The 20,837-nt window shown below is 44.8% G+C and overlaps 1 protein-coding gene across 1 annotated transcript; it reads right to left on the bottom strand.

The window, feature by feature from the left end:
- Positions 1–9,071: 9,071 nt before the first annotated feature.
- On the bottom strand, positions 9,072–19,462 carry Cops8 (COP9 signalosome subunit 8). The gene is made up of 8 exons (XM_031368377.1): positions 19,267–19,462; positions 18,378–18,448; positions 17,087–17,135; positions 15,957–16,089; positions 12,298–12,405; positions 11,414–11,476; positions 10,881–10,928; positions 9,072–10,249 (listed from the first exon to the last, which is right to left on the bottom strand). Exons 1-8 carry the CDS (start codon positions 19,342–19,344, stop codon positions 10,170–10,172), a joined length of 630 nt encoding a protein of 209 aa, XP_031224237.1. The 5' UTR covers positions 19,345–19,462; the 3' UTR covers positions 9,072–10,169.
- Positions 19,463–20,837: the final 1,375 nt, after the last annotated feature.

Raw genomic sequence — 20,837 nt, 5'->3', positions numbered from 1 at the left:
GATTATGAGAAGGGCATCCTGTTGGGCTTCGCCACTATCCCCATCTGGTCATCAGGGACCCAGCTCCACATGGACTGTAGTTTGTCTAGTTGATGCTTTTCATCTTGGAGGGAAAGGTCTCACTGAGCTGTTTCCTGAGGTAGAGTCCTTCCCACCCCTTCCCAAAGTGCCAGACTGGAACAGGCAATGCTGCCACCACATTGACCAGAGATATACTCCTCCTCTGTTGGAATTTGGTAGAACCCCACCTCTGTATTCAGATTTCCCGAGCCATTGACTACTGAGCTGGGCACTTGAGTTTGGTCTCCAGAGCCCACATGAAAAGTTAGGCATCGTGGTGAGTGCTGTAAACCAGCACTGGAGAAGTAGAGGCACTCGAGTCTCCTGAGCTTGCTGGTTAGCCTGTTCCAGGCCAGTAAGAGACTTGTAAAAACAAAATGGATAGTGACCTGAGGTATGACATCCCACGTTGACCTCTGGCTTCCTCAGGTGTACCCTCAGGCAATGGCTCCTATGACTATCTTGAACTTCCTCTTCTGTGTTTTCTTTAAAGAGTTTTGAATTTTATATCAGGGTCTTTCCTCTGTTTTAAGATGATTTTGATATAAACATCACACGTTTTTTTTTATCACTGATATTTAGCAAATGAGTGCATGCATGTGTGTGTGTGTGTGTGTGTGTGTGTGTGTGTGTGTGTGTACTAATAGACTTCTTTAGATGTTTCTCTCCCCAAAGGAAACATATTCTCTATTATAAACACAGCAAAATCAGCCAAACCTGCAAAGTTACGTTGATTAAAAAAAATAACCTAGGCAACCAGTCCCTCAACATCCAGAGGAAGCTCCACTCCCAGGTGCTCTGACATGTCCAGGACCAGAGGTGAGGAGGACCCACCATCTGTCCCAACACTGGGAGTAACTGGGACCAGCAGGACCAGGCACACAGGAACTCCACCAGCCCAGTGGTCCTGGTTCCTTCCGGTCTCTCTGGGCTGGTGTCATGAGCAGACCTTGGGCGCAAGCTCCGAAGCCAGTCCCACAACACCCAGAGGAAGCCCCACTCCCAGATGTTCTAACAAGTCCAGGATCACAGGATCCCAAAATCACAGGATCACAGAGACAGCTTGACTCTGAGGAGTTCTGACACAACCAGGATCACAGGAATGACAGGTTCCAGTCATATTTAGCAAGGGATAGCACTAGAGATAACCAGATGGTGGGGGGCAAGCATAAGAAAATAAACAATACAAACAAAGGTTACTTGGCATCATCAGAACCCAATTCTCCCACCATAGCAAGTCCTGGACACACCATTACACCAGAAAAGCAAGATTCAGATATAAAATCACTTCTCATGGTGATGATACAGGTCTTTAAGAAAGACATAAACAGCACCCTCAAAGAAATACATGAGAACACAGGTAAACAGCTAGAAGCCCTTCAAGAGGAAACACAAAAATCCCATAAAGAACTACAGGAAAACACAATTAAACAGGTGAAGGAAATGAGCAAAACCATCCAGAATCTAAAAATGGAAATAGAAACAATAAAGAAATCAGAAAGAGAGACAACCCTGGAGATACAAAACCTAGGGAAGAAATCAGGAGTCATAGATGCAAACATCACCAACAGAATACAAGAGAGAGAAGAGAGAATCTCAGGGGCAGGAGACACCATAGAAAACATTGACACAGCAGTCAAAGAAAATGCAAAAAGCAAAAAGCTCCTAACCCAAAACATCCAGGAAATCCAGGACACAATGAGAAGACCAAACCTAAGGATAATAGGTATAGAAGAGAGTGAAGATTCCCAATGTAATGGGCCAGTAAATATCTTTAACAAAATTATAGAAGAAAACTTCCCTAACCTAAAGAAAGAGATGCCCATGAACATACAAGAAGCCTGCAGAACTCCAAATAGACTGGACCTGAAAAGGAATTCCTCCCGTCACATAATAATCAAAACACCAAATGCACTAAAGAAAGAATTTTAAAAGCAGTAAGGGAAAAAGGTCAAGTAACATATAAAGGCAGGCCTATCAGAATTACACAAGACTTCTCACTTGAGACTATGAAAGCTAGAAGATCCTGGGCAGATGTCATACAGACCCTACAAGGACATAAATGCCAGCCCAGACTACTATACCCAGCAAAACTCTCAATTACCATAGATGGAGAAAACAAGATATTCCATGACAAAACAAAATTTACACAATATCTTTCCACAAATCCAGCCCTACAAAGGATAATAGATGGAAAACACCAACATAAGGAGCAAAACTACACCCTAGAAGAAGCAAGAAAGTAATCTTTCAACAAATCCACACAAATTTAATTCCACCTCTTACAACAAAAACAACAGGAAGTGACAATTACTTTTTCTTAATATCTTAATAAGAAAATTATCATTACCAACATATCCTAATCGATTGAAATCCAATAATATGAGGAATTAGAAATTTCTTGATTGTCATCCAATAGTCTCTCTAATTTGGTAATTGGAGAAATAGGTCCAATATTGTACAATATATACACTTTCAGCTTGTTTGTGACAGTGTCTGGCTGTGTACAACATAAAGGTCTTGAAATCTTGCTTCTCCTATCTCAGCCTCTCTATTGTATTGTATTATTTCATTCAGAACAGCTTATATATTTCAAAAGTATTTATATACCCAAAAGAAACATAGACGATTAACTATGGAGGTGGCTTGTAAGAGAACAACAAAGTGAGACTGAATGCTTTGCTTGACATTTGTAACTCTTGTATCAAGTTTGAAGAAGAGGACTTTTTAAGTTACTCTTTCTCTGAGATGAATGCTTTTCCAAATCATCACAGCTAATGAACCAAATTCTTATCCTCACCTAATGTCTGTGCCACCCTCCAAGCAGAACCATTGTTCATTGAAACAGTTGGTGAATGACTTTATGGATAGACCAACTTAATACATACACCATTTCTTAAATGAATGTAACCTGTTCTCTATGGGCGGAGAATAAAGTCACTCACTCAAGTCAAATAGCTTTGACCATAACAGGAAGTCTATCCAAAAATCATGCCTACAATTCATTTCTTGGTGCAGCAGAACTATCAACTCTCAGCTTAGCTACGATGGAGGTAAAATCCTTTGGGGATGTGAGGGTCATTTAAGTACAGCCTTATTACAATGAACTCCAGTGTCTAAAAATTATTCTTATTTTGGGCTCTTGTAAGAGCCAAGATTTTAAACTCTACTAAATACAAAACAAACAAACAGAAAGACTTTATATATTTATGCTCATTTAAGAAAATACTTATAGTGATGTATTGTTTTGAAATATATAGTTAATATGTTTGGAGTTATTTAAAATTTATATTGAGAAAAATGTATTTTCACTATTGCTGTAGATGAGTGTCTACATAAGACTGTTAAATTGATTGTTGTTTTATATCAAACAACTTTTATAATACTTATTTTTATTGTTATAATATTTTCAAGGAATATAACAAAAAGGATATTGTAGGTATTGAAGGGTGGTCTCTGGGAGGAGTTGGGGTACAAAAGGAAACAAGAATATGGTTTAATTCTATTACTTAAAATATGTTTTTAAATGTTAACGAATTCAGAATTCATGAAACTGAAATCATGTAACTTTTCTCATCATAATGAAATAAAAGTTAAAAAAAAAAACTTTTCAAAATTCGAGGAAAAAAAAAAAACCTAACTCAGGGATTGGAGAACATTTCAATGCAGAGACTGGGTGGCAAATTCATCAGCCTCAGCAAGATACATGCTCTGTCACAAGCCTCGATCTCTGCAAGGTACATGCTCTCTGTCACAAGCCTCGATCTCTGCAAGGTACATGCTCTCCGACACAAGCCTCGATCTCTGCAAGGTATATGCTCTCCGACACAAGCCTCGATCTCTGCAAGGTACATGCTCTCCGACACAAGCCTTGATCTCTGCGATTGAGAATTCATCCACAGCCAGGACACGAATAAATGGATTTGACTATGTTCCAAACAAACAAAAAAGATAGAAAGAAACAAACAAAAATCCCTGTTATTTGTGAAACCCTCACCAGCTGGGTTTGGACCCAGAGGCTGTGGCTTGCCAAGGGCAGGTCTAATCTGTAATGTCTACCCAGATCTCACCCATTCACAAGAACTCGCCATAGCTTTGCCTTTCCGGTTGCTTGAATTCTCAGCTTCATTTTAACTGAAAATGTTTCTGATCTGTCTTCCTCTCTCACAGAGGAGTCTGGGGAAAAGACAGTGACTCTGCAACATGTCCTTTACAATGCGTCTGTCTTGGGCACCACCTGTTTTTAGAGGCCCATATGTCAACCTTAAAGGTGACCTGAGTATGGTACTGCCACTCTCAGCCTCTCAAGTACCCAGCTACTTGCATGTGGGTTACCTGCAGGAAGGATGTTTGGGCCTGGAAAAACTCTCAGTTCCCAGGTGTCTATCCACACATGTATCTCCATCCTCCATTGTGATGACCTTGAGGTATCTGACTGACGTCAGCAATGTGCTCAGTCAGTTCTTGGCTTCTGAACTTCCAAGTGTGTGGCTCCGCAGGTAAGGTGGATGGCAGAGCACCATATCAGGGGTATGTGAGTGTCTGGACACATACTGGACATAGAGAAGGACAGCTGGCTCTTGGCATGACTTGAGGATCTCATGAGGTCCAAGATCTTACACAAGTGCTTTCTGGGGGCATGCCCTCGATGCCCTAATGACCTCCCGTAGGCCCCATCTGCTAAAGTCCATGACCCTGCACCATCTGGGGTCAAGCCTCAGTTCAGGGGCTCTGAGGAATACCAAGCACCCAAGCATAGCTATTTCCAAGTAGAGACATTCCATTCCCTCCAAATCTGAGCTGGAACTGTCCTTCGCACCTGTGGCTTGATGTGCTGGGACAGAATTGCAGCTTCATAGCTTTCACTTTTTAACAAGTTATTTATTGTGATGTGAAGCTGGCGCCAGTCCTTTGGCAAGTCTCCTGTGGCCTCCCTCTCACTTCCTGGCACAACAGGTTCACACTGTCCCAAGCTGTTCTCTACCACCAAGAGCTGGCTTCCGCTATTTCTCCTAGCCCCAACTCCTTTTAAAGAAAAAGCCTTTTCTTTTACCTAGCACTGTGTGGTGTCTGTCTCCTGCATTTGTATTTTCATCATCTGTTCATGTGAGCCTTGACCTGCCCTGATTCTAAAGTATTGACGTGGAAGCTAAAGTGCCTTATTTAGGCGTCAAAAGCATAAAACTATCTCTGAAATGGAGTTACGATTCCACAGACATTATAGATAATTTATTCATATTCCTTTCTAGTTTCCTCTTTAACTGCTGGGTTATCTAGACGCACATTTTAAAATTACTGAATTGGGGGATTCTCCATACTTTCTGCCACTGGTCCCTAAGTTGACCCTGCTGTGCTCATGAAACACTATGTGACTTTAAACATAAAAGGGCCTGGAAACTTTGCTCACAGCCCTGAGCACACTTATGTGGATGACAGGATGCTCTGTTATCATTGGGGCAGATGTCCTATGGGTGTCAGTGAGGACTACCATCGTCCTGCTGTGTTCTGCTGATTTTCTGTCAAAAATTAATTACGAAGACAGAGGAATTGAAACCTCCAGCCCAAACTGTGGGTTCAAGAGATTAATGATACAGGTGTAGGCAAGAACTAACAAATGAGGTTAAAATAACTCACACAGAAGGAAAGAGTGAACAGAGAGAGCTACACAGTGAGGACGACTCTCTCCAGCTACACTCAGGATGGTGGAGATACCGCTCTCTTGGGGGAAAGATTAACAGAAAAAGATCCACTCAACAATTGTGAAAAATGAATTTGTCATTCTTAAAAAAAGAAACACAATAGCCAAAAAATATATTTAAAATGTCACTGAGTGGTTGCTTGACCATGCACCATGGTTCTTGGTCATTGTTCTTTTGATGACTGAATGTGGCATTTACTCAGTCCTGTCTTCCATCCCTCTGCCTGATCCCGTCGTCCATCAGGGGTGGCTCCCCGCTGCTCTTTAAGGCTTCTTCTCGTTCCTGTTTGCTGATTTTCAAGCTGTTTCCATGCTGGCTTTCTCTTCCAAGCCGCTGGGTTCACCTGTCTTGACTCCTTTACTTTTCCAGTTCCTCTCTTTCTCCTTCCCCTTTGAAGAAATATTTTTAAAAGCTCCCATTTGAATTCTTTCCCCAGCTCTTCAACCATTTCAGTGCCACTGGACTCATTGATGGAAAAGTTATCTCTCAGACGCATCCTCTTTGTCTTGCTTTTTCATGGTGTGTCTGTGTGTGCTGTAGCTTGCATATCTGTTGTGTTTGGTTATCTCTTCTGGGTTTATTTGGGCATCTTCTTCATAAGTAACCAACTCTGGAGGGATCACTATCCAGAACCACTCACAAGGGAGACGAGTACTTGGCACCACATCAACTAAACTGATAAGAGCTAGAAACACACAATTGGTAACAAAAATAAAACATCAGCCAATACATAACTGAAGGCCGCAGAACAGAAAATAGGCAAGACATAATGAACTAAGGCATGAAGTTAAAATCTGGGGCAAATGTAGAAAGAGTAAATGAAGGAAGTAGGAGCAGAAAGAAATCAGGAAGCAGAAGCAGAGAGGAAATGAAGGGCACGTAGGGTGAGGGACTGTGAGGTAAGAACCAATTCCCCATGACAAAGAGTGAACAAACGTGATGAACTAAGGGGAGTGAGTGAACCAAAAGTTTTTAAACAATGAAGTCTGGGGCTGGCGAGATGGCCCAATGGTTAAAGAATATCCACATGGCAGCTCACAACCATCTGCAATTGCAGTTCCAAGGGATGTGACATGGCACCCTCCTCCAGCCTCCATGGGTCCTGCACATACATGATGTATGTCCATGAAGTCTCTGGCTTGTGTGCCACCCACTGTTCCCTTCGGGGCCTCATATGGCGCTGTGTTGACCCAATGTCCACTTGCAGTTTTTCTAAGTTCTACTCCTGGCTTACAGGCATACTCCCACCCCACCCAGTACAGAACTCCAGGGAAATGGGCCGCTTAGCACAGGCTCTAACTACAGGGTGTCCCGTAGGACCACTTTGTAGGTTATCCCTTTCCAGTTCCTATTCTGTCCCCCATCCTCCTGAAGGAGTCCCAGTCCCACAGGCTTCGAGGCTGTCCAGTGAGGGACAGCCCAGGGCCAGCAAATGGATCATCTTTGTGAATTTCTCTGGACTATAGTTCTTGCACCCAAACTGCCTTAGGGCCAGCAGCTTTAAAACAGATTGCATGGGCTCAGCTGCTTGGAATGCTTGTGAAGGTTCCAAGGTAGTCGGCCTCTAAGTGTTTCAACCTGGGAGCAGAGGCTGCACATAGTACTCAGCACCAGCTCCACTACTTGTCTTTTATTTCAGAAGGAAATGCACCAATCTTCCCGTGGTTAGTGTTGTCAACACAAACGAGAATCACATGGGAGGTCTCAGCTGTTGAGACCAGCTTGGCCTGTGGGGGACTGTCCTGCGTGCCTTACTTGATGTGGGAAGACCCAGCCTGGAAATGGGTGGCACCATTCCCTAGCTTTGGGCCCTCGACTGTATTGGGCACAGAAAGCCAGCTGAATATTAAGCTCTCATTGACTCATTTGCTCCCTCTTGACTGTGTTTTCTTGACAAGCTGTTTCATGTTCCTACCTCAACTTCACTAATGAACTCTAACATGGAATTGCAACCATTTCTCTCCTAAGGTGTCAGGAATTTTTTTCAGACCAATAGAATAAAACGAGGGCAGAACTTGGTACTGAGGAAGGTGGAGTCATTGCTGTGAGCTTGAGCACATGGATTTGAAAGGCCTTTGTTCAGGGGAAGACTGTGGGGTGTATGGCATGTTGGACTGGGAAAATGGTGGCATGCTGGACACAGGGCTCAATAGCTCTGTGGGGGTGTGGAACCGTAATGGTGCCAAAAACATGAACAGCAGCGGTCTGGCTTCCAAGGTCTCAGTGGGGAACATAGCCTCCATCAGTAACTGGGCTGGTGGCCGTCTGTGTGCTATCCTGGCCAAGAATCCAGCTTCATTCTGCTTGTATCCTGAGAATGTAAATAGAGTTGAACCTAAAAAAACGGACTGGTTGGTTGGCAGAGGCAATTTTGAGAGACATGATGTTCAGCTGGTGCCGAAGCAGCAGCTTTAACTGACAGTTCAGCATTAGGGCAGAGAAGCCATGTGCAGCTTATCAGCTATAGTCCAAGAGGGCAGGCTAGCTCTCAAACTGGGAGCAGACCCTGGCCGTATCGTGTCATCTGCAAGATCCTGGTTTTGAATGTAAAGAGCAAAGACAGGGAGTCATGAAGAACAGCTGAGGTCAGGCACCCTGCGGTAGATGTGGAGAGGCCCCAAGAAGTCACTGCCTATAGCTGTGAGAGCGAAGCCTCAGTTACCATGGAGACTCCAGAATATAGGAGATGCCGGGGCCAAATGTCCATCAAGAGCCACAGATGTGAAGTGGGATCTGCCTGAGCCTGGGAAAGAAGTTGTGTGTGCTGAGACAGGGATGGAAAGGTGGGGCTGCCATGTCCTGTGGAGCCCAGATGACATGTCCAGCCCCAGGTGCTATTAACCCACTAGCAATGCAGTCATATCAAGTCACCTGACATAACTCTTTCCCATGTAGTTCAGACCTCTCCACATAGGAACGTGCAGTGCAGCTGAAACCCCTCTGCCTCGTCATCCTCACTCGCATACCATGCTCAGCATAAGATCACCTCACTCCATCCCTAGCCTCGGTTACTCACAAACTATATCACCAACCCTGACAGGACACAGCTGGGTCCATTCCAATGCGCTATTAGAAACAGGAGCCATCCATTCAACTTAGATGTGTACCTGGCAGCAACACTGCTGGCTTTACCACCCTTATTCTCAACACTCTGACTTCCGAAGGCTTCATTTTCTCAACTGTTAAACATTCTAACAGGATTTCCCAGGATTAAGTAAAGTGCCAATTTAAAAATATTTTCAAGTGATTTTTAAAAATTGTATTTCCAAAGATGATTTTTAAAAGAGCCAATAAAAATCAATGAAACAAGAATTAGGTAACTCACCACAAAGTCAGAGGTGAGGCAATTTCTTTTTAATTAAGAAATTCTAGGGAAGGGGTCAGAGGAAAAGGAGGGTGAATTTGACCTAAACACATTATAGGCATGTATAAAATTCCCAAATAATAAAAAGGAGAAAAGTTTTTAAACTTAAAGTATTTTTGAGAAAAGGACAAACTTATAATGTGTCCACAGTTAAGACCAAGATATGAAATTTCTAGAACCAGCTTAAACAGTTTACGAATTCAATTAAATATTTATTGAACAAATGCAGAATAAATGAACCAGGGCCGTTTTAACCTGAAGATACATTAACCACCTCAAATCTTCAAGGGCTGCCATACAAGAACAAAAATAGATGCACTGAGCATTTCTGCACAGGCTCTGGATGAGCAGCAGGAGGGCTGCAGGCCATCCTTCAGCTCAGGAGCTTCCCTCAGCACACACTGCGCTCCACACTCCTCTCCTTCTTCTCAAAGGAGGCATCAGAACTTGGAGTTTCCCACGAACACCTAAGTTGAGTTCTCACTGCAGACTGTGTCTCACGCAATGGATGCTTGCACACTGGGAAAACAAATGTAGCATTGACAAGCTCCCCTCCAGGAGACGGTCCGCCACCACTCAGCTCTTTCTGATTCTATATCACTCATTCCTTGTTCTAGGATGGGAAGAAGAATACACTCTCCAAAGCGTGAGTGATAATGCGGGTAGGGCACTGCCCGGGACAGTCCTCCTCAAATCCCAAGCACATCACTTCAGCTAGAGGCCAGTGGCACGCAGGAGTGTGATGTATGCCACAGCACCCTCTCTGCTACTTGAAGCAGGACAGCTTGTGTTCGGAGTCCTTGACAGAATCTCGATGTATAATACTGATGACTCCAACCAAAGTGATCAATACAAATGAAAATTGCTCCAAGAACATTCAAAAGTGTCTGAGGAGAAAACTGTACAATGCGCTTCATCTTCTATGTGCATTTTATCACACCCAAAGGACACAGAGGCGCTCACCCTGTTCTGAACTCACAATAAAACTCCATGTCTGTTTGCCAGTGACAGGGACTGAAGGTGGATCTTGAACTCAGAGTGATCGATCAGTTTTCCAGGAAAGCCACGTAATCAGTGAGCCTGGCGAGCTGCTGCTCATTGGGGATTGGTGGAACTGGGGCGGGCTCTGCATGATAAAGAAGGATACACTTTAAATGAGCTGGCATGGGGCAGAGCATCCCCCCGCCAACAGCCTGTGAAGGTCTCTAACTTTCTTAGTGCACCTGATTTTACACAAAAAACCATGCCAGCCAGAGGCCTGGACAGTTCTGAACAGCAGGCAAGACGTCTCCATTTTAGCAGCCTGGTTGTGTCAGACAGACATGAACACGTGTCAGGATAGCTGCTGACGCTGCAGCAGGCTATGTAAAGACTCTACTGTGTCAGGTGTGCAGCCTCTCTTCAGACCCCAGCTCTGCTTGGACAGCACCTACTTGCAGGACTTGGGTAAAGAACAGTTCTGAAGTGCATCTCATGGGCCTGGTCCACTAGAACACTGCAGCAAAGAGCCTCAGAGGTTTACACACTAATGCTGGATTGGGCACGCCAGGCTGTGGGGCTTTCGGAATACAGTCCAGAACCCAGAGGCCCTCAAAGGAGGACAAGTAGGCTCTGTGGCTGGGCTCAGGTGCCATCAGGGAGCTAAGTTACGGGGAGCCTACAGTTCCCTTCTTGTAGCCATACGTTATCACTACACAGTACAGAAAATAGATCAGCAAACAGTGCAACACTTAAAATGTCCACGTGAAAACATGTACCTGATAAGGGAATAAACCTGTTCAAGGAGACTTCGAGGGCACCCGAGGCTAAACAAAAAAGAAAGACAGTTACATACAGTCAAGAGAAGCCATGTCAAGGCCATAACGCCTCATACCCACAACAAGCACTTGGTTCTCAAATAGAGATATGAATGTGTCCCTCTTAGACACTCTGGCTGTTTAGTCTTCCTTATAACCTACAACTGTGGGGCTAAGCACTGGCATCTGTTTAAACAGCAGGTGCCCAGAGCAGGGGAAGGGAAGCAGGGTTGATGCAGGAGGATGGTGATAAGGGCAGGACACCTGGCTCTGAAGACTACAGAGGACACTCCTGTACCCAGGAGGAAGCAGCATGAACACGGCTGTCTCCCGAGGGTGAGATGAAGGGACAGGGCAGGGGACCGACCTGAAAGGAGAGCTAAGCGACTAATCAAGTCAGTCCCAGGAGTCTCATGCAGGTGACCTTCAATGTCATTCTGCTCTCATGTCAACTACTCAATATATCCGTGGCATGAGTCTGAGGTCCCACCTACCTGGCTTCCTGGGGAGAACCATTCTAGTGGTGGAGTCAGCCTGCCATCCTTGTTCCAACACACCTGAAAGTGTAGAGTTCACACAGAGAGGGGAGAAGAGCACAAGCGCCGGCCTGCATGAGCCAGCCCGCATGAGCCAGCCCGCATGAGCCAGCCCTGCCACCCTCTCACCATGCTCAGCTGTTGTGTATTTACTAGAAGGTTACTGCAGATAACGGAGTTCTAAATATTCTGAAATATACCAAAAGCCTCTCTGGGGCCAATATGATCACAGAAGTGCTTGGCCTTCCATAGTAGTACCTAAGTAGTCTAATTCCAGACAGACACGAGAAAGTTCTATGATGGCCCTCACAGCATTCTATTAGTAATACTGGCAGCATAAGCCCTGGGTTTAACACCCTATCCCCAAACCAACTGCCCACAAAATAGAACACTGCCACCCATAGCACAACCTCCGGCACCTGCTGTCCTGTGAGCCTGACCTGCTCAGAATAAGAACCGACACTCACGGGGCTGGAGAATGTCGATCACCATAAAACAATGTAACTGCGCACATGTAGTGTTCTTCCACTGGGTTAAGAGTCTCAGCAGGCATGGCACTGACGTTTTGAGTTGGTAAGGGTTTCTTACCCTGGGTAACTCAGTCAGCTGAGAAATGTTTTCGTAAGCAGCTATGCAGATTCCACATAGCTGCTACAGGCATACTCCTGTGCATGGTTAGAAGTGCTACATGACGTGCTATGTGAGATGTGCTTAAATCACTTAACAAACCCACCACCTAAAGTGCAAACTCATTCTTGTTCTAGAGTTCCAGAGCCACAGTGAACCAACCTATGGCTTATCCGATTTCTGTTCCCCTATAGTAACCAGCAAGCTTCAAGTACCTTTCACAGCCTCTTCCACAGGAAGCCCGACAAACGCTGCAAAATCATCTGCGATAATGGAGGTATAAGCTTGAGAGACCAGGGCAAAGGCGCGTCTCCTCGTTGCATCTATTGTTGGCAACAGGAACCAAGAGAACAGGACTCTTAAACACAGCTCAATCCTCCAGGTTTTATTTACAGGCAAGACGAGACCAACCCAAGCAGACACTGCATGCCCAGAAGGTATGAGAAACTCCATACTCTATGACCACACACATTCCTCACATCAGACTGCACAGGGACAAAAGCTACAGACATGGAAAACAACACCCACAAGACCCCAATTGCAGGAAAGCAAACATTCATGAATTTAAGGTATGAGCCTTTTAAATTTCCTTTGCTCTATTTCCCTTGCAAACACTAGAAGGTTGACGCCGCTGCAGCCCTCTCGGCAGGGTCCCCAATAAAGGATTCCCTCGGTGCAGGTGCACACACCTTTCCCTAGCACCTGCTCCTAACTTCCAAGTGTACATTAACTAGGTCAGGATCCTGAGCCCCAAGCCTGAAGGCCTGACTCTCAAGAGAAGGTGCTGCCAGGCCCCAGCACACAGGGACTCTCCCTGCAAACAGCCTTCTGCATTTCCCCATGCTCATACACCTACGTTAAGAACATTCCAGAATGGGACAACTGCCCCATCCAACACAGCCGGTCTTCCTAGTCAGTGCTCTAGTAATACAAGGGCTCCTCCAGAAGGCTGCCAACCCGGTTAGGAAACAGTCGGATTTCATAGTCCACAGCTGAGGGCTGAACCTGTGTAACATCAACCCCTTACCACACTGAAACTCCCCTCTGCCCTCTCAAGCAGTCAGTGTAGGTCCCTCCAGGCACCTGTTGCTCCTGACTAGTCCAGTCCCTCAGCCCAGACTACTCCTCACATTCCACTCTTGAGCTCCGGGCCCCACTGTCTCATGGTCTGAAACCCTGCCCTTGCAGTACTCCTGTGAACAAGGGCTTACTGACAGTACCCCTGCAAACAAATGGGGGATGACCCATTCTTACAGGTCTCAAACACAGCAGATACAACGGCACTGAAAATGGCTCAGTGGGTAAAGGTACCTGCTATGAAGCCTGGAGACCTGAGTTTGTCCCCAGTGCCCATGTAACGATGGAAGGAGAGAACCCTCTGACCCCTGCATGCACACCATGGTATGTGCGGTCACACACATCAACTACACACTGACACTATGTTGTATTCCCTCATTTCCCACTGTGCCTGGTGCTACCACTGCCCCTTGCATAAGTCTACCAACCTCCCGCTGACTTTTAGAATGTCTGAGAGATACAGTATTTCCCTATGACAGAGTCATTCAGTGGAAAAGCAGCAAGGCAGCAACACACAGGCAGCACACAGCATGCAACAAACCTCCCACATCCAAAAGTCACTGTCTTATTCAAGTATTTTGGTCAGATTTTTGGAGTAGGGAATAGACAGGAGCCCAGCGTCTATTTGGAGATGCAGAGAGGTCTAACAGGCAGAAGCAGGCTGACAGTGGATGCTGACGGATAGTCTGCGTCCTAGTGACAATTAGCAGGCACACCCATGCTCCCCAACTTGCTCTAGCTGCCATCCCCCAGGCTCAGTCATCAGTCCTGTTCTACAGGCGCTCATCCCACCCCCTAGGCTCAGCGTGAGGAGCAGCTGCTTGAACAAGTACTCCTCGGTGCTTTGCCAGCCCTTCCTGCCTTTTTCTAACAGCTCTCACACCAGGCTCTTCAGCCAAGATGTAGAACTTCCCAGTAGAACTGACTGGCTCACAACACAGAACTCAAGTTGCTATCATTGAATACACTCTGCCCCACCAGTTTGTGTCTTAACTCTTGGTCCTCAGCTAGAGGTGCTGTTTGGGGATGCTGTGGAACCTTTAAGAGGTAAGGCTGTGGTTGTTCTTAAGTTTACCATACACTGAGAAGCAAAACTTCAAACTCTGAACAATTCCAATCTGTTCTAAGACTGCCCTTCCCAAGCTAGCATTTTACAGAGAAAAACATGTTTGTACCATTTAGGGATTGGCACCATTTCAGTCTCAGGAAAATCTTCACGCTTAGAATAGAACAGTGTCTCAGACATGACCAGTGTTTACAAGTGGCCTCTTCATTTTTGTCTTATAACAAGAAAATGAAGGCCAGCAGGTGGATGTGCCAGAATGAAAACTCAAAAGCCTGGCTCCAGAGACCAGGCTCCAGCCTGCTACACTAGACAGTATGGGTGTCTGTGGGCTGGAAGCAACTCTTAAATTCACAGGTGCAAGGTGGTACTAGAAAGAATAAAATATACATAAGAACACTTGCTGGATGAGTTGAGAGCACCTACCCAAATCCTGCCAACGAGTTTACAGTCCAACACCTGAAAAAGGCAGCTTTACCACTGTACTTACCAGGCTGAACCCAATCCTGTCAATCCTACCTTCTGGTGACTCCCCCAGTGATGTTTCCTAAACTAGCTTTCAAGCTGCCCCAGGGTATTCACATGACCTCATTCTATACACCTCCTCCTCACCCCATCTACGCTGAAATTCTACTCATACTTATCAAAGCAGCTATTTCTGTTTTGTTGTTTACACTGTTGTGCTGAATGCTAATCCAGGTACTACTGCAAAGAGCTGATTGGTGCAGCTCCCCAGCAATCCTTCCCTCTGCTCCCTGGCACACCCATGTCCTGGTAAGCATGGTAATGCTGAGGAGGACCTGCCTACCAACTGAAGGAATATCCACTAAAGGCAGGTGTTGACTACAGAAATGAAGTGTCAGGAAGAACTGAACAACGTAAGAGAGCTCACTGTATGAATGTGTGCAGTGGGGCCGGAAAGAGTGTACATATATTCTGCTCTTACAGGACAGGAGTCTGTTTCCTAGCTCCCATGCTGGGTGGCTCAGAAATGTCAGTGAGTCCACCCTGAGAATCCAATGCTGCTTGCCTGGATTGAATCCCCCTGAACAATAAAAAGAACATGAGTGATCCAGAAAGACCGAAAGCGTAAGAAAGGAAGGCAAACAGAGACAGAGCTATCATGTGTCAGTGCCACACCATGCCAGCTTCTAACCTTACCGAGAAACTGAAAATACAACTGAGCCTTGAGGCTCTGCGACAGTTCCCTTTACAAGATATATAGAGGGTACATAACAGCTATCAAAGGCCAAGGTTGACAAAGTCCAAAAGACCAAAGACCAAAGTATAGTTGCTACTTTCAAATACACGGACAAAAAGTCTTGACATGCAGATACCATGAACTTTCGATTATTGCCTTGTTTCATGTTAGCAGCAAACACTTTTCACAAGGCCACACTTGACACACACCAGTAGCCCAAAAAGGAGAGGACAGTATGGACTACTCAGGGAGACCCTGTCACAAACTTTCTGTTACCACAAAGGTAATGATGAAGAGGATAAAAGATATTGCCAGTGAAATAACTGCAATCTGGAATCCACAGTGAGACCCTCTGCTCCTGATAGATTCCCCAGAATCCCCAGTAATGACTAGCATAGATCTAGCTCAAGTCTGAAGGCAGTCCCAGAATCAGAACTGTCCACTCTGACAGTACACACTGACATAGCACAGCACTGTAGCGCTCCAAGGACAGTCTTAGTGCAACATGACTTTTAACCACAAGAAAATGCTACCTCTAAGGGCTTCCATGATTGGCTGCACAGTCTCTGACCACTGGTGGGCGTTGATGGTCGTATAGATCCCAGGGAAATCTCTTTGCCAGATACGCTGTCCAACTGACCAAATTCCCCCAAGTTCAGAATTTGCCTGCAATAAAAATTGTTGTCTTTGAAGGTATTCACTGTAATTAATAATGATCATATCTTCAAAAAATAGTATCAGAAATGACAAAATTTGTTAGCTGTATCATTACAATACACTCTTCATTTTAGGAGATGAAATTACTTTTCTAACAGGTGTGTCCGGCCTGTCGGCCACAGGGAATGGATATAAATTGGGAAACCTTTCTTCTTGGTAGCTTGCAGGCCCAGTTCTAGACTATGAACTCTGCAGATGACAACATCGTTTTGTAATGTCCAAAGGTTGGATCTACCTGACTCTAAAATGCTGTGAGCAGTAATGTTAACAATTCTATAATTAATGTTTTTATTGTAATTACAAATGAAAGTATGAGAACAAATATATTTCAGAATAAAGTCTGGGGCTCAATTATCTTAAGCACTGCTGTTTAAATTTAAGATGCTAGCACTTCTCCATGGGACAAAGCTAGCAGAAAGCTGATTAACAAGGTCTTGTCAATTAAAGCCTACTTGCAGAGCTCCCATTCATACCAGTTCAGCTGTTTCAGTCATATAAACAGAATGGGAAAGGAAGTAAAGTGAAATAAGTCCTACTTCATTCTATCTAGCAAGACACTTTTCACACATTATTTCATTTCATCTCCATCTCAAGTAAGAAATCTAATTAACACTGTGATTTTAATGCAGTGAATATCCATGTAAACAATGCCAATTTACAGACAGCCATCTTTACAGCAAATCAAGTAGTCTGCTGAAGTTCCTCAGCCCCTCAGCCGCCTCCTGCACCGACTCAGCCAGTTCACACCAGCACGGAAGGCCCCGTGAAACCATCAGGACATGATGTTTGAACCGTCCCGTTAGAGAAACATGATGGTTTGGAAGTTTAACCTTCACTTAACCACGGTTTCTGTGATATATATAGGGAAGAAAAGGGCAACTGAAGGCTGTCACTTAAGTAAATGCCAGTATTCTAAAGGCAACAGGGGAACTGCAGGAGCACTTACAGACTTTATAGCAGGTGGTATCCTCTTCCACAGATATCTTGCATTATTCCTAATTTACACAAAGATCAGTTACAAACAAATCATCTCAGTCAATACATAAAATGACAGGCCAAAACACCAAAAGAGGCCACGCACGACTCAGTTTTATGAGTTTGTTGAGGAAAAGCAGTTTTCCAGATAAAAGGACATGAAATAACTTTTTTTTCCAGGTTAATATTTTTCATTTTTTTGTTGAATTTTTTTAAATTAACAACTCAGATCCTAAACCACAGCAACACATTCAAACCCCAGACTTGCACTCAACCACTCAGATACAAACAATGTGTCCATTTCAAGGCTCTGCGTATTCCTCACAATATATGTGTACACTGTGCTGTTATAATCTGGAGCCACTCTCCTAGTGAGTACAGAGCTTACGGAGTTGGAACAATAATAAGACACATGATCACAAAACAGAGGTAACTTATGTATGTATAATGAAGAAACTCGGTTTAGTTCTGGGAAGTTATCACAGTGGGTTTGGAACGGCACCAGGCCTCTATTCTCTAGCCCTCTCAAGCCTCTGCTTCCCACCCAGGAAGACACACATGTCTACCTCCTCCCGGCTTTCCCAGTATTCCCTGCCAGCTTCAGCTTCTTCTCTCCTACTGAGTACATATACATTTACTTTGTTCTTATTTGTTTGTCTGTTTGTTTTTTAAGACAGGGTTTCTCTATGTAGACCTGGCTGTGCTGGCACTGGATCGTAGACCAGGTTGACCTCAAACTCAAGAGATCAGCCTGCCTCTGGCTCCCAATTGCTGTGATTAAAGGCGTGCACCACCACCACCAAGTCTCTGAGTAAATACAAAGTTTAAAAATACATTTTTTTTCTTTTTAGACTCCACTGATTCTTTTTTTTTTTTTTTCCCCCCGAGACAGGGTTTCTCTGAGTAGCCCTGGCTGTCCTGGAACTCACTCTGTAGACCAGGCTGGCCTCGAACTCAGAAATCCGCCTGTCTCTGCCTCCCAAGTGCTGGGATTAAAGGCGTGCGCCACCACCGCCCCGGCTTCCACTGGTTCTTGATGCTAGTTTCTCACAAGAACTTACCATGTTTTTAGGTGTATGTAAAATGTACACGACAAAAAATAAAAAAAATAAAATGAAAAAAATTGAGCCTAATTATTCTTATGACTAAACAGGAAACAGATACAGCAGGATTATGGTAAAAGACACCTATCTGTCGCATGTACTTCTGCATCATGTCAAGGAAGCTGCTGCTCTTCATTTTAGGTAAAAGGCACTACTTACATGTCATTCTGGAGCAAATACAAAGCTAGAAGCTGACCGTACACTGGTGGTGTGGCAATTCCTCCAGGAGCCTACAGAAGGGAAAAAAAAAAAAAAAAGAGGGGGAAAACCTCATTTCCTAATAAAATTTCAGAAAAGAGAAAATTAAAACTTAAAAAGTAAGTTTTCCAGTACTACTACAGATGCAGAAAAATGCTTAAGGAAGTATCGAAGATTAGAATCTGAGTTTAGATCTGTTATGTGCTGTCATTTATCTCCAGTAGGGTAGCAGTTTCTTTCCATATTCACAAACATTTAAGTGACACTACCTCAGAAGGTCTCAAGTTAAAAAATAAAATAAAATAAGGTTAAGAAATACTTCCGACAGGTTCTTAATGCACTATTTTCTGGCCGTTATTTTAAAAGGCTAAGTAAGCTTAAAACAGAAGACTACCAATGGGTAGTTATAGAAACCTGTCCCTCCTCAATCTTTACTCATTAGCAAGGTCTGCTAAATGCTCATCGATAAGCTTCTGCTGTCTCTCTTTAGTCGGTGAGCCCCCTGCCCTCCTGTTTTTTGTTTTTCTTTTTTTCTTTTTTTTTTTTTTTTTTTTTTTTTTTTTTTTTTTTTTTTGATTTTGGTTTTTTTTTGTTTTTGTTTTTTCGTAGCTCAAGCTGGCTTCCAATTAACCCGCAATCCTCCTGCCTCCGCCTCCCATGTGCCCATAGGATTCCTGTGCAACTGCACCCAGCCTATTTTGTGAACTTTTTATCTTAACATTATAAATGGAAGCGTCTCCTGACCACAGCAAGGAGCTTGCTGAACCGGGACTGAGCTCCTAGCAGGCCGCGGCCTGGCCCGTTACCCTGGAAACGGCGCCCACCCGACCGCCCCATCTTGTCGCGCTACCTCAAGTTCCTGGTTCTCGCACTGATCCAACAGCTTTCTGAAACTGAAGGCATTGTCCGCCATCACCGCCACTGGCATCTTCCCGGCCGCTCTCGCCGCCACCACCTCTGCCAGACCAGAGCACAAGCTGGCCCTCGGGGCGTCGCGCCCGCGATGACGTAAAGCAGCTGCTTCTCAATACGCATGCGCAGGAGTGTCGTCGCTTCCTGAGCGACGCCGTGGCTCATTACCAGGGCAGCGAGCGCTCTGCCCCGCCATCTCTGTGCTCTGGAGGACTCGCCCCAGGCTTGGAAGAACCGGTTTTCTGAGTCAGACCACTGCCATTGGGAGGGGCTTGGTTGCGGCTTGAATTCGCCGCACAAGGAAGTGCTGGCGGGACTGCATCTTTTACAGCCATAGTTGCGGTGGGAGAAACCGTTGGACCTCCACGTGTTTTGAGAACGCTGAACTGTACTTAAACTAAGGCGTTACAAGGCTAAACCTGAAATTCTTCTTGGCTTGGGCTAAGCACACACCCCTCTTCTAACAATGCACTTGGCAGCCTGAGAGTCGCCCTTACACCTATTATGGGCGCGCGCGCGCACACACACACACACACATACACACACACACACACACACACACACACACACACACACACACACACACACACACACCTTTTTCTGAAAAAAAAAAAAATCACCTAGCAATTGTCAGCAAACCAGGACCCCTGTCCACAGCCTGCATGGAGCTGTAGACACACCCTCTCCAAGTAATGGGATAAGTTTCTTCTCTCTCTACTGACCATCGGACAGATTCTATTCACTGATAATCCAGTTATGTGCAGTATGAGGCCAGGAGGTCTGATCTAGCCTGAATTGGGATTTAGGTGCCTGCCCGGGAAGGTAAAGCATGTCTTCTAAGTGAATTTGCTGGGAGAAGCTCCTATTTACCGTCTTATTCCTGTACATGCTTCAATAATATATTAAAATCAAATATATTATGGGAAGAGACATGCACAATAGAAAAAGGGAGGTAATATAACTAAAATCTTTCAATCAAAACAGAATGCAATGCCCCTTAGCAATAAGAACCCCATAAAAGCCCCAAACAAGAACTGGGGCTCTAGAGTATGCTGGCTCATGTGGCCAGCTGTTGTCACTCATGACAGAACATTTCTTTCTCATCTGTATTGTAGTGTGGCTTTGCTTTTGCATAAGGTTTCCTTGCTACCTTGCAGATCTGGGTGCCTGCATTTCAGTTCTGGGCATGAGAGGTAAAAATACCCAGCCCAGACCCTGACCAGGACCCAGACACAGAAGCAATGTTACAGACACCAACAACTGCCCCTTTGCTGTCTTCTCGGGCAGAACTGGAGATTGGAATGCAGGCCTCGTGTGTAGTTTTAGCACTGAGCTGTACCTCCAGGTCTCCTTTTACTTACTGGAGACAAGGTCTTAACTAAGTTGCCCAGGCTGGCCTTGAACTTTTGGAAAAGCTCCAAGCCTAACTCTCACTTTTCTATCTGGCACCGTCTCAGTAGACTCCAGCACCGTGTTACTGCCTGGGTGCATCTCATGCGCACACACATT

The sequence above is a fragment of the Mastomys coucha genome, unplaced genomic scaffold (genome assembly GCF_008632895.1).
Source record: "Mastomys coucha isolate ucsf_1 unplaced genomic scaffold, UCSF_Mcou_1 pScaffold14, whole genome shotgun sequence".
In the NCBI taxonomy this organism is placed as follows: Eukaryota; Metazoa; Chordata; class Mammalia; order Rodentia; family Muridae; genus Mastomys; species Mastomys coucha.
Note: the sequence above shows the minus strand (reverse complement) of the source record. Positions and strands in the feature narration are given on the sequence as shown.

Bases quoted from the DNA above. Each gene is read 5' to 3' on its own strand.
- Cops8 (XM_031368377.1), bottom strand. From the start codon at position 19,344: ATGCCAGTGGCGGTGATGGCGGACAATGCCTTCAGTTTCAGAAAGCTG. The intron at 17,136-18,377 runs GTAAGTAGTGCC...TGTGTAAATTAG, and splicing joins TATTTGCTCCAGAATGACAT to GAATAATGCAAGATATCTGT. The intron at 10,250-10,880 runs GTACATGTTTTC...TTTATCATGCAG, and splicing joins CAGGTTTATTCCCTTATCAG to AGCCCGCCCCAGTTCCACCA.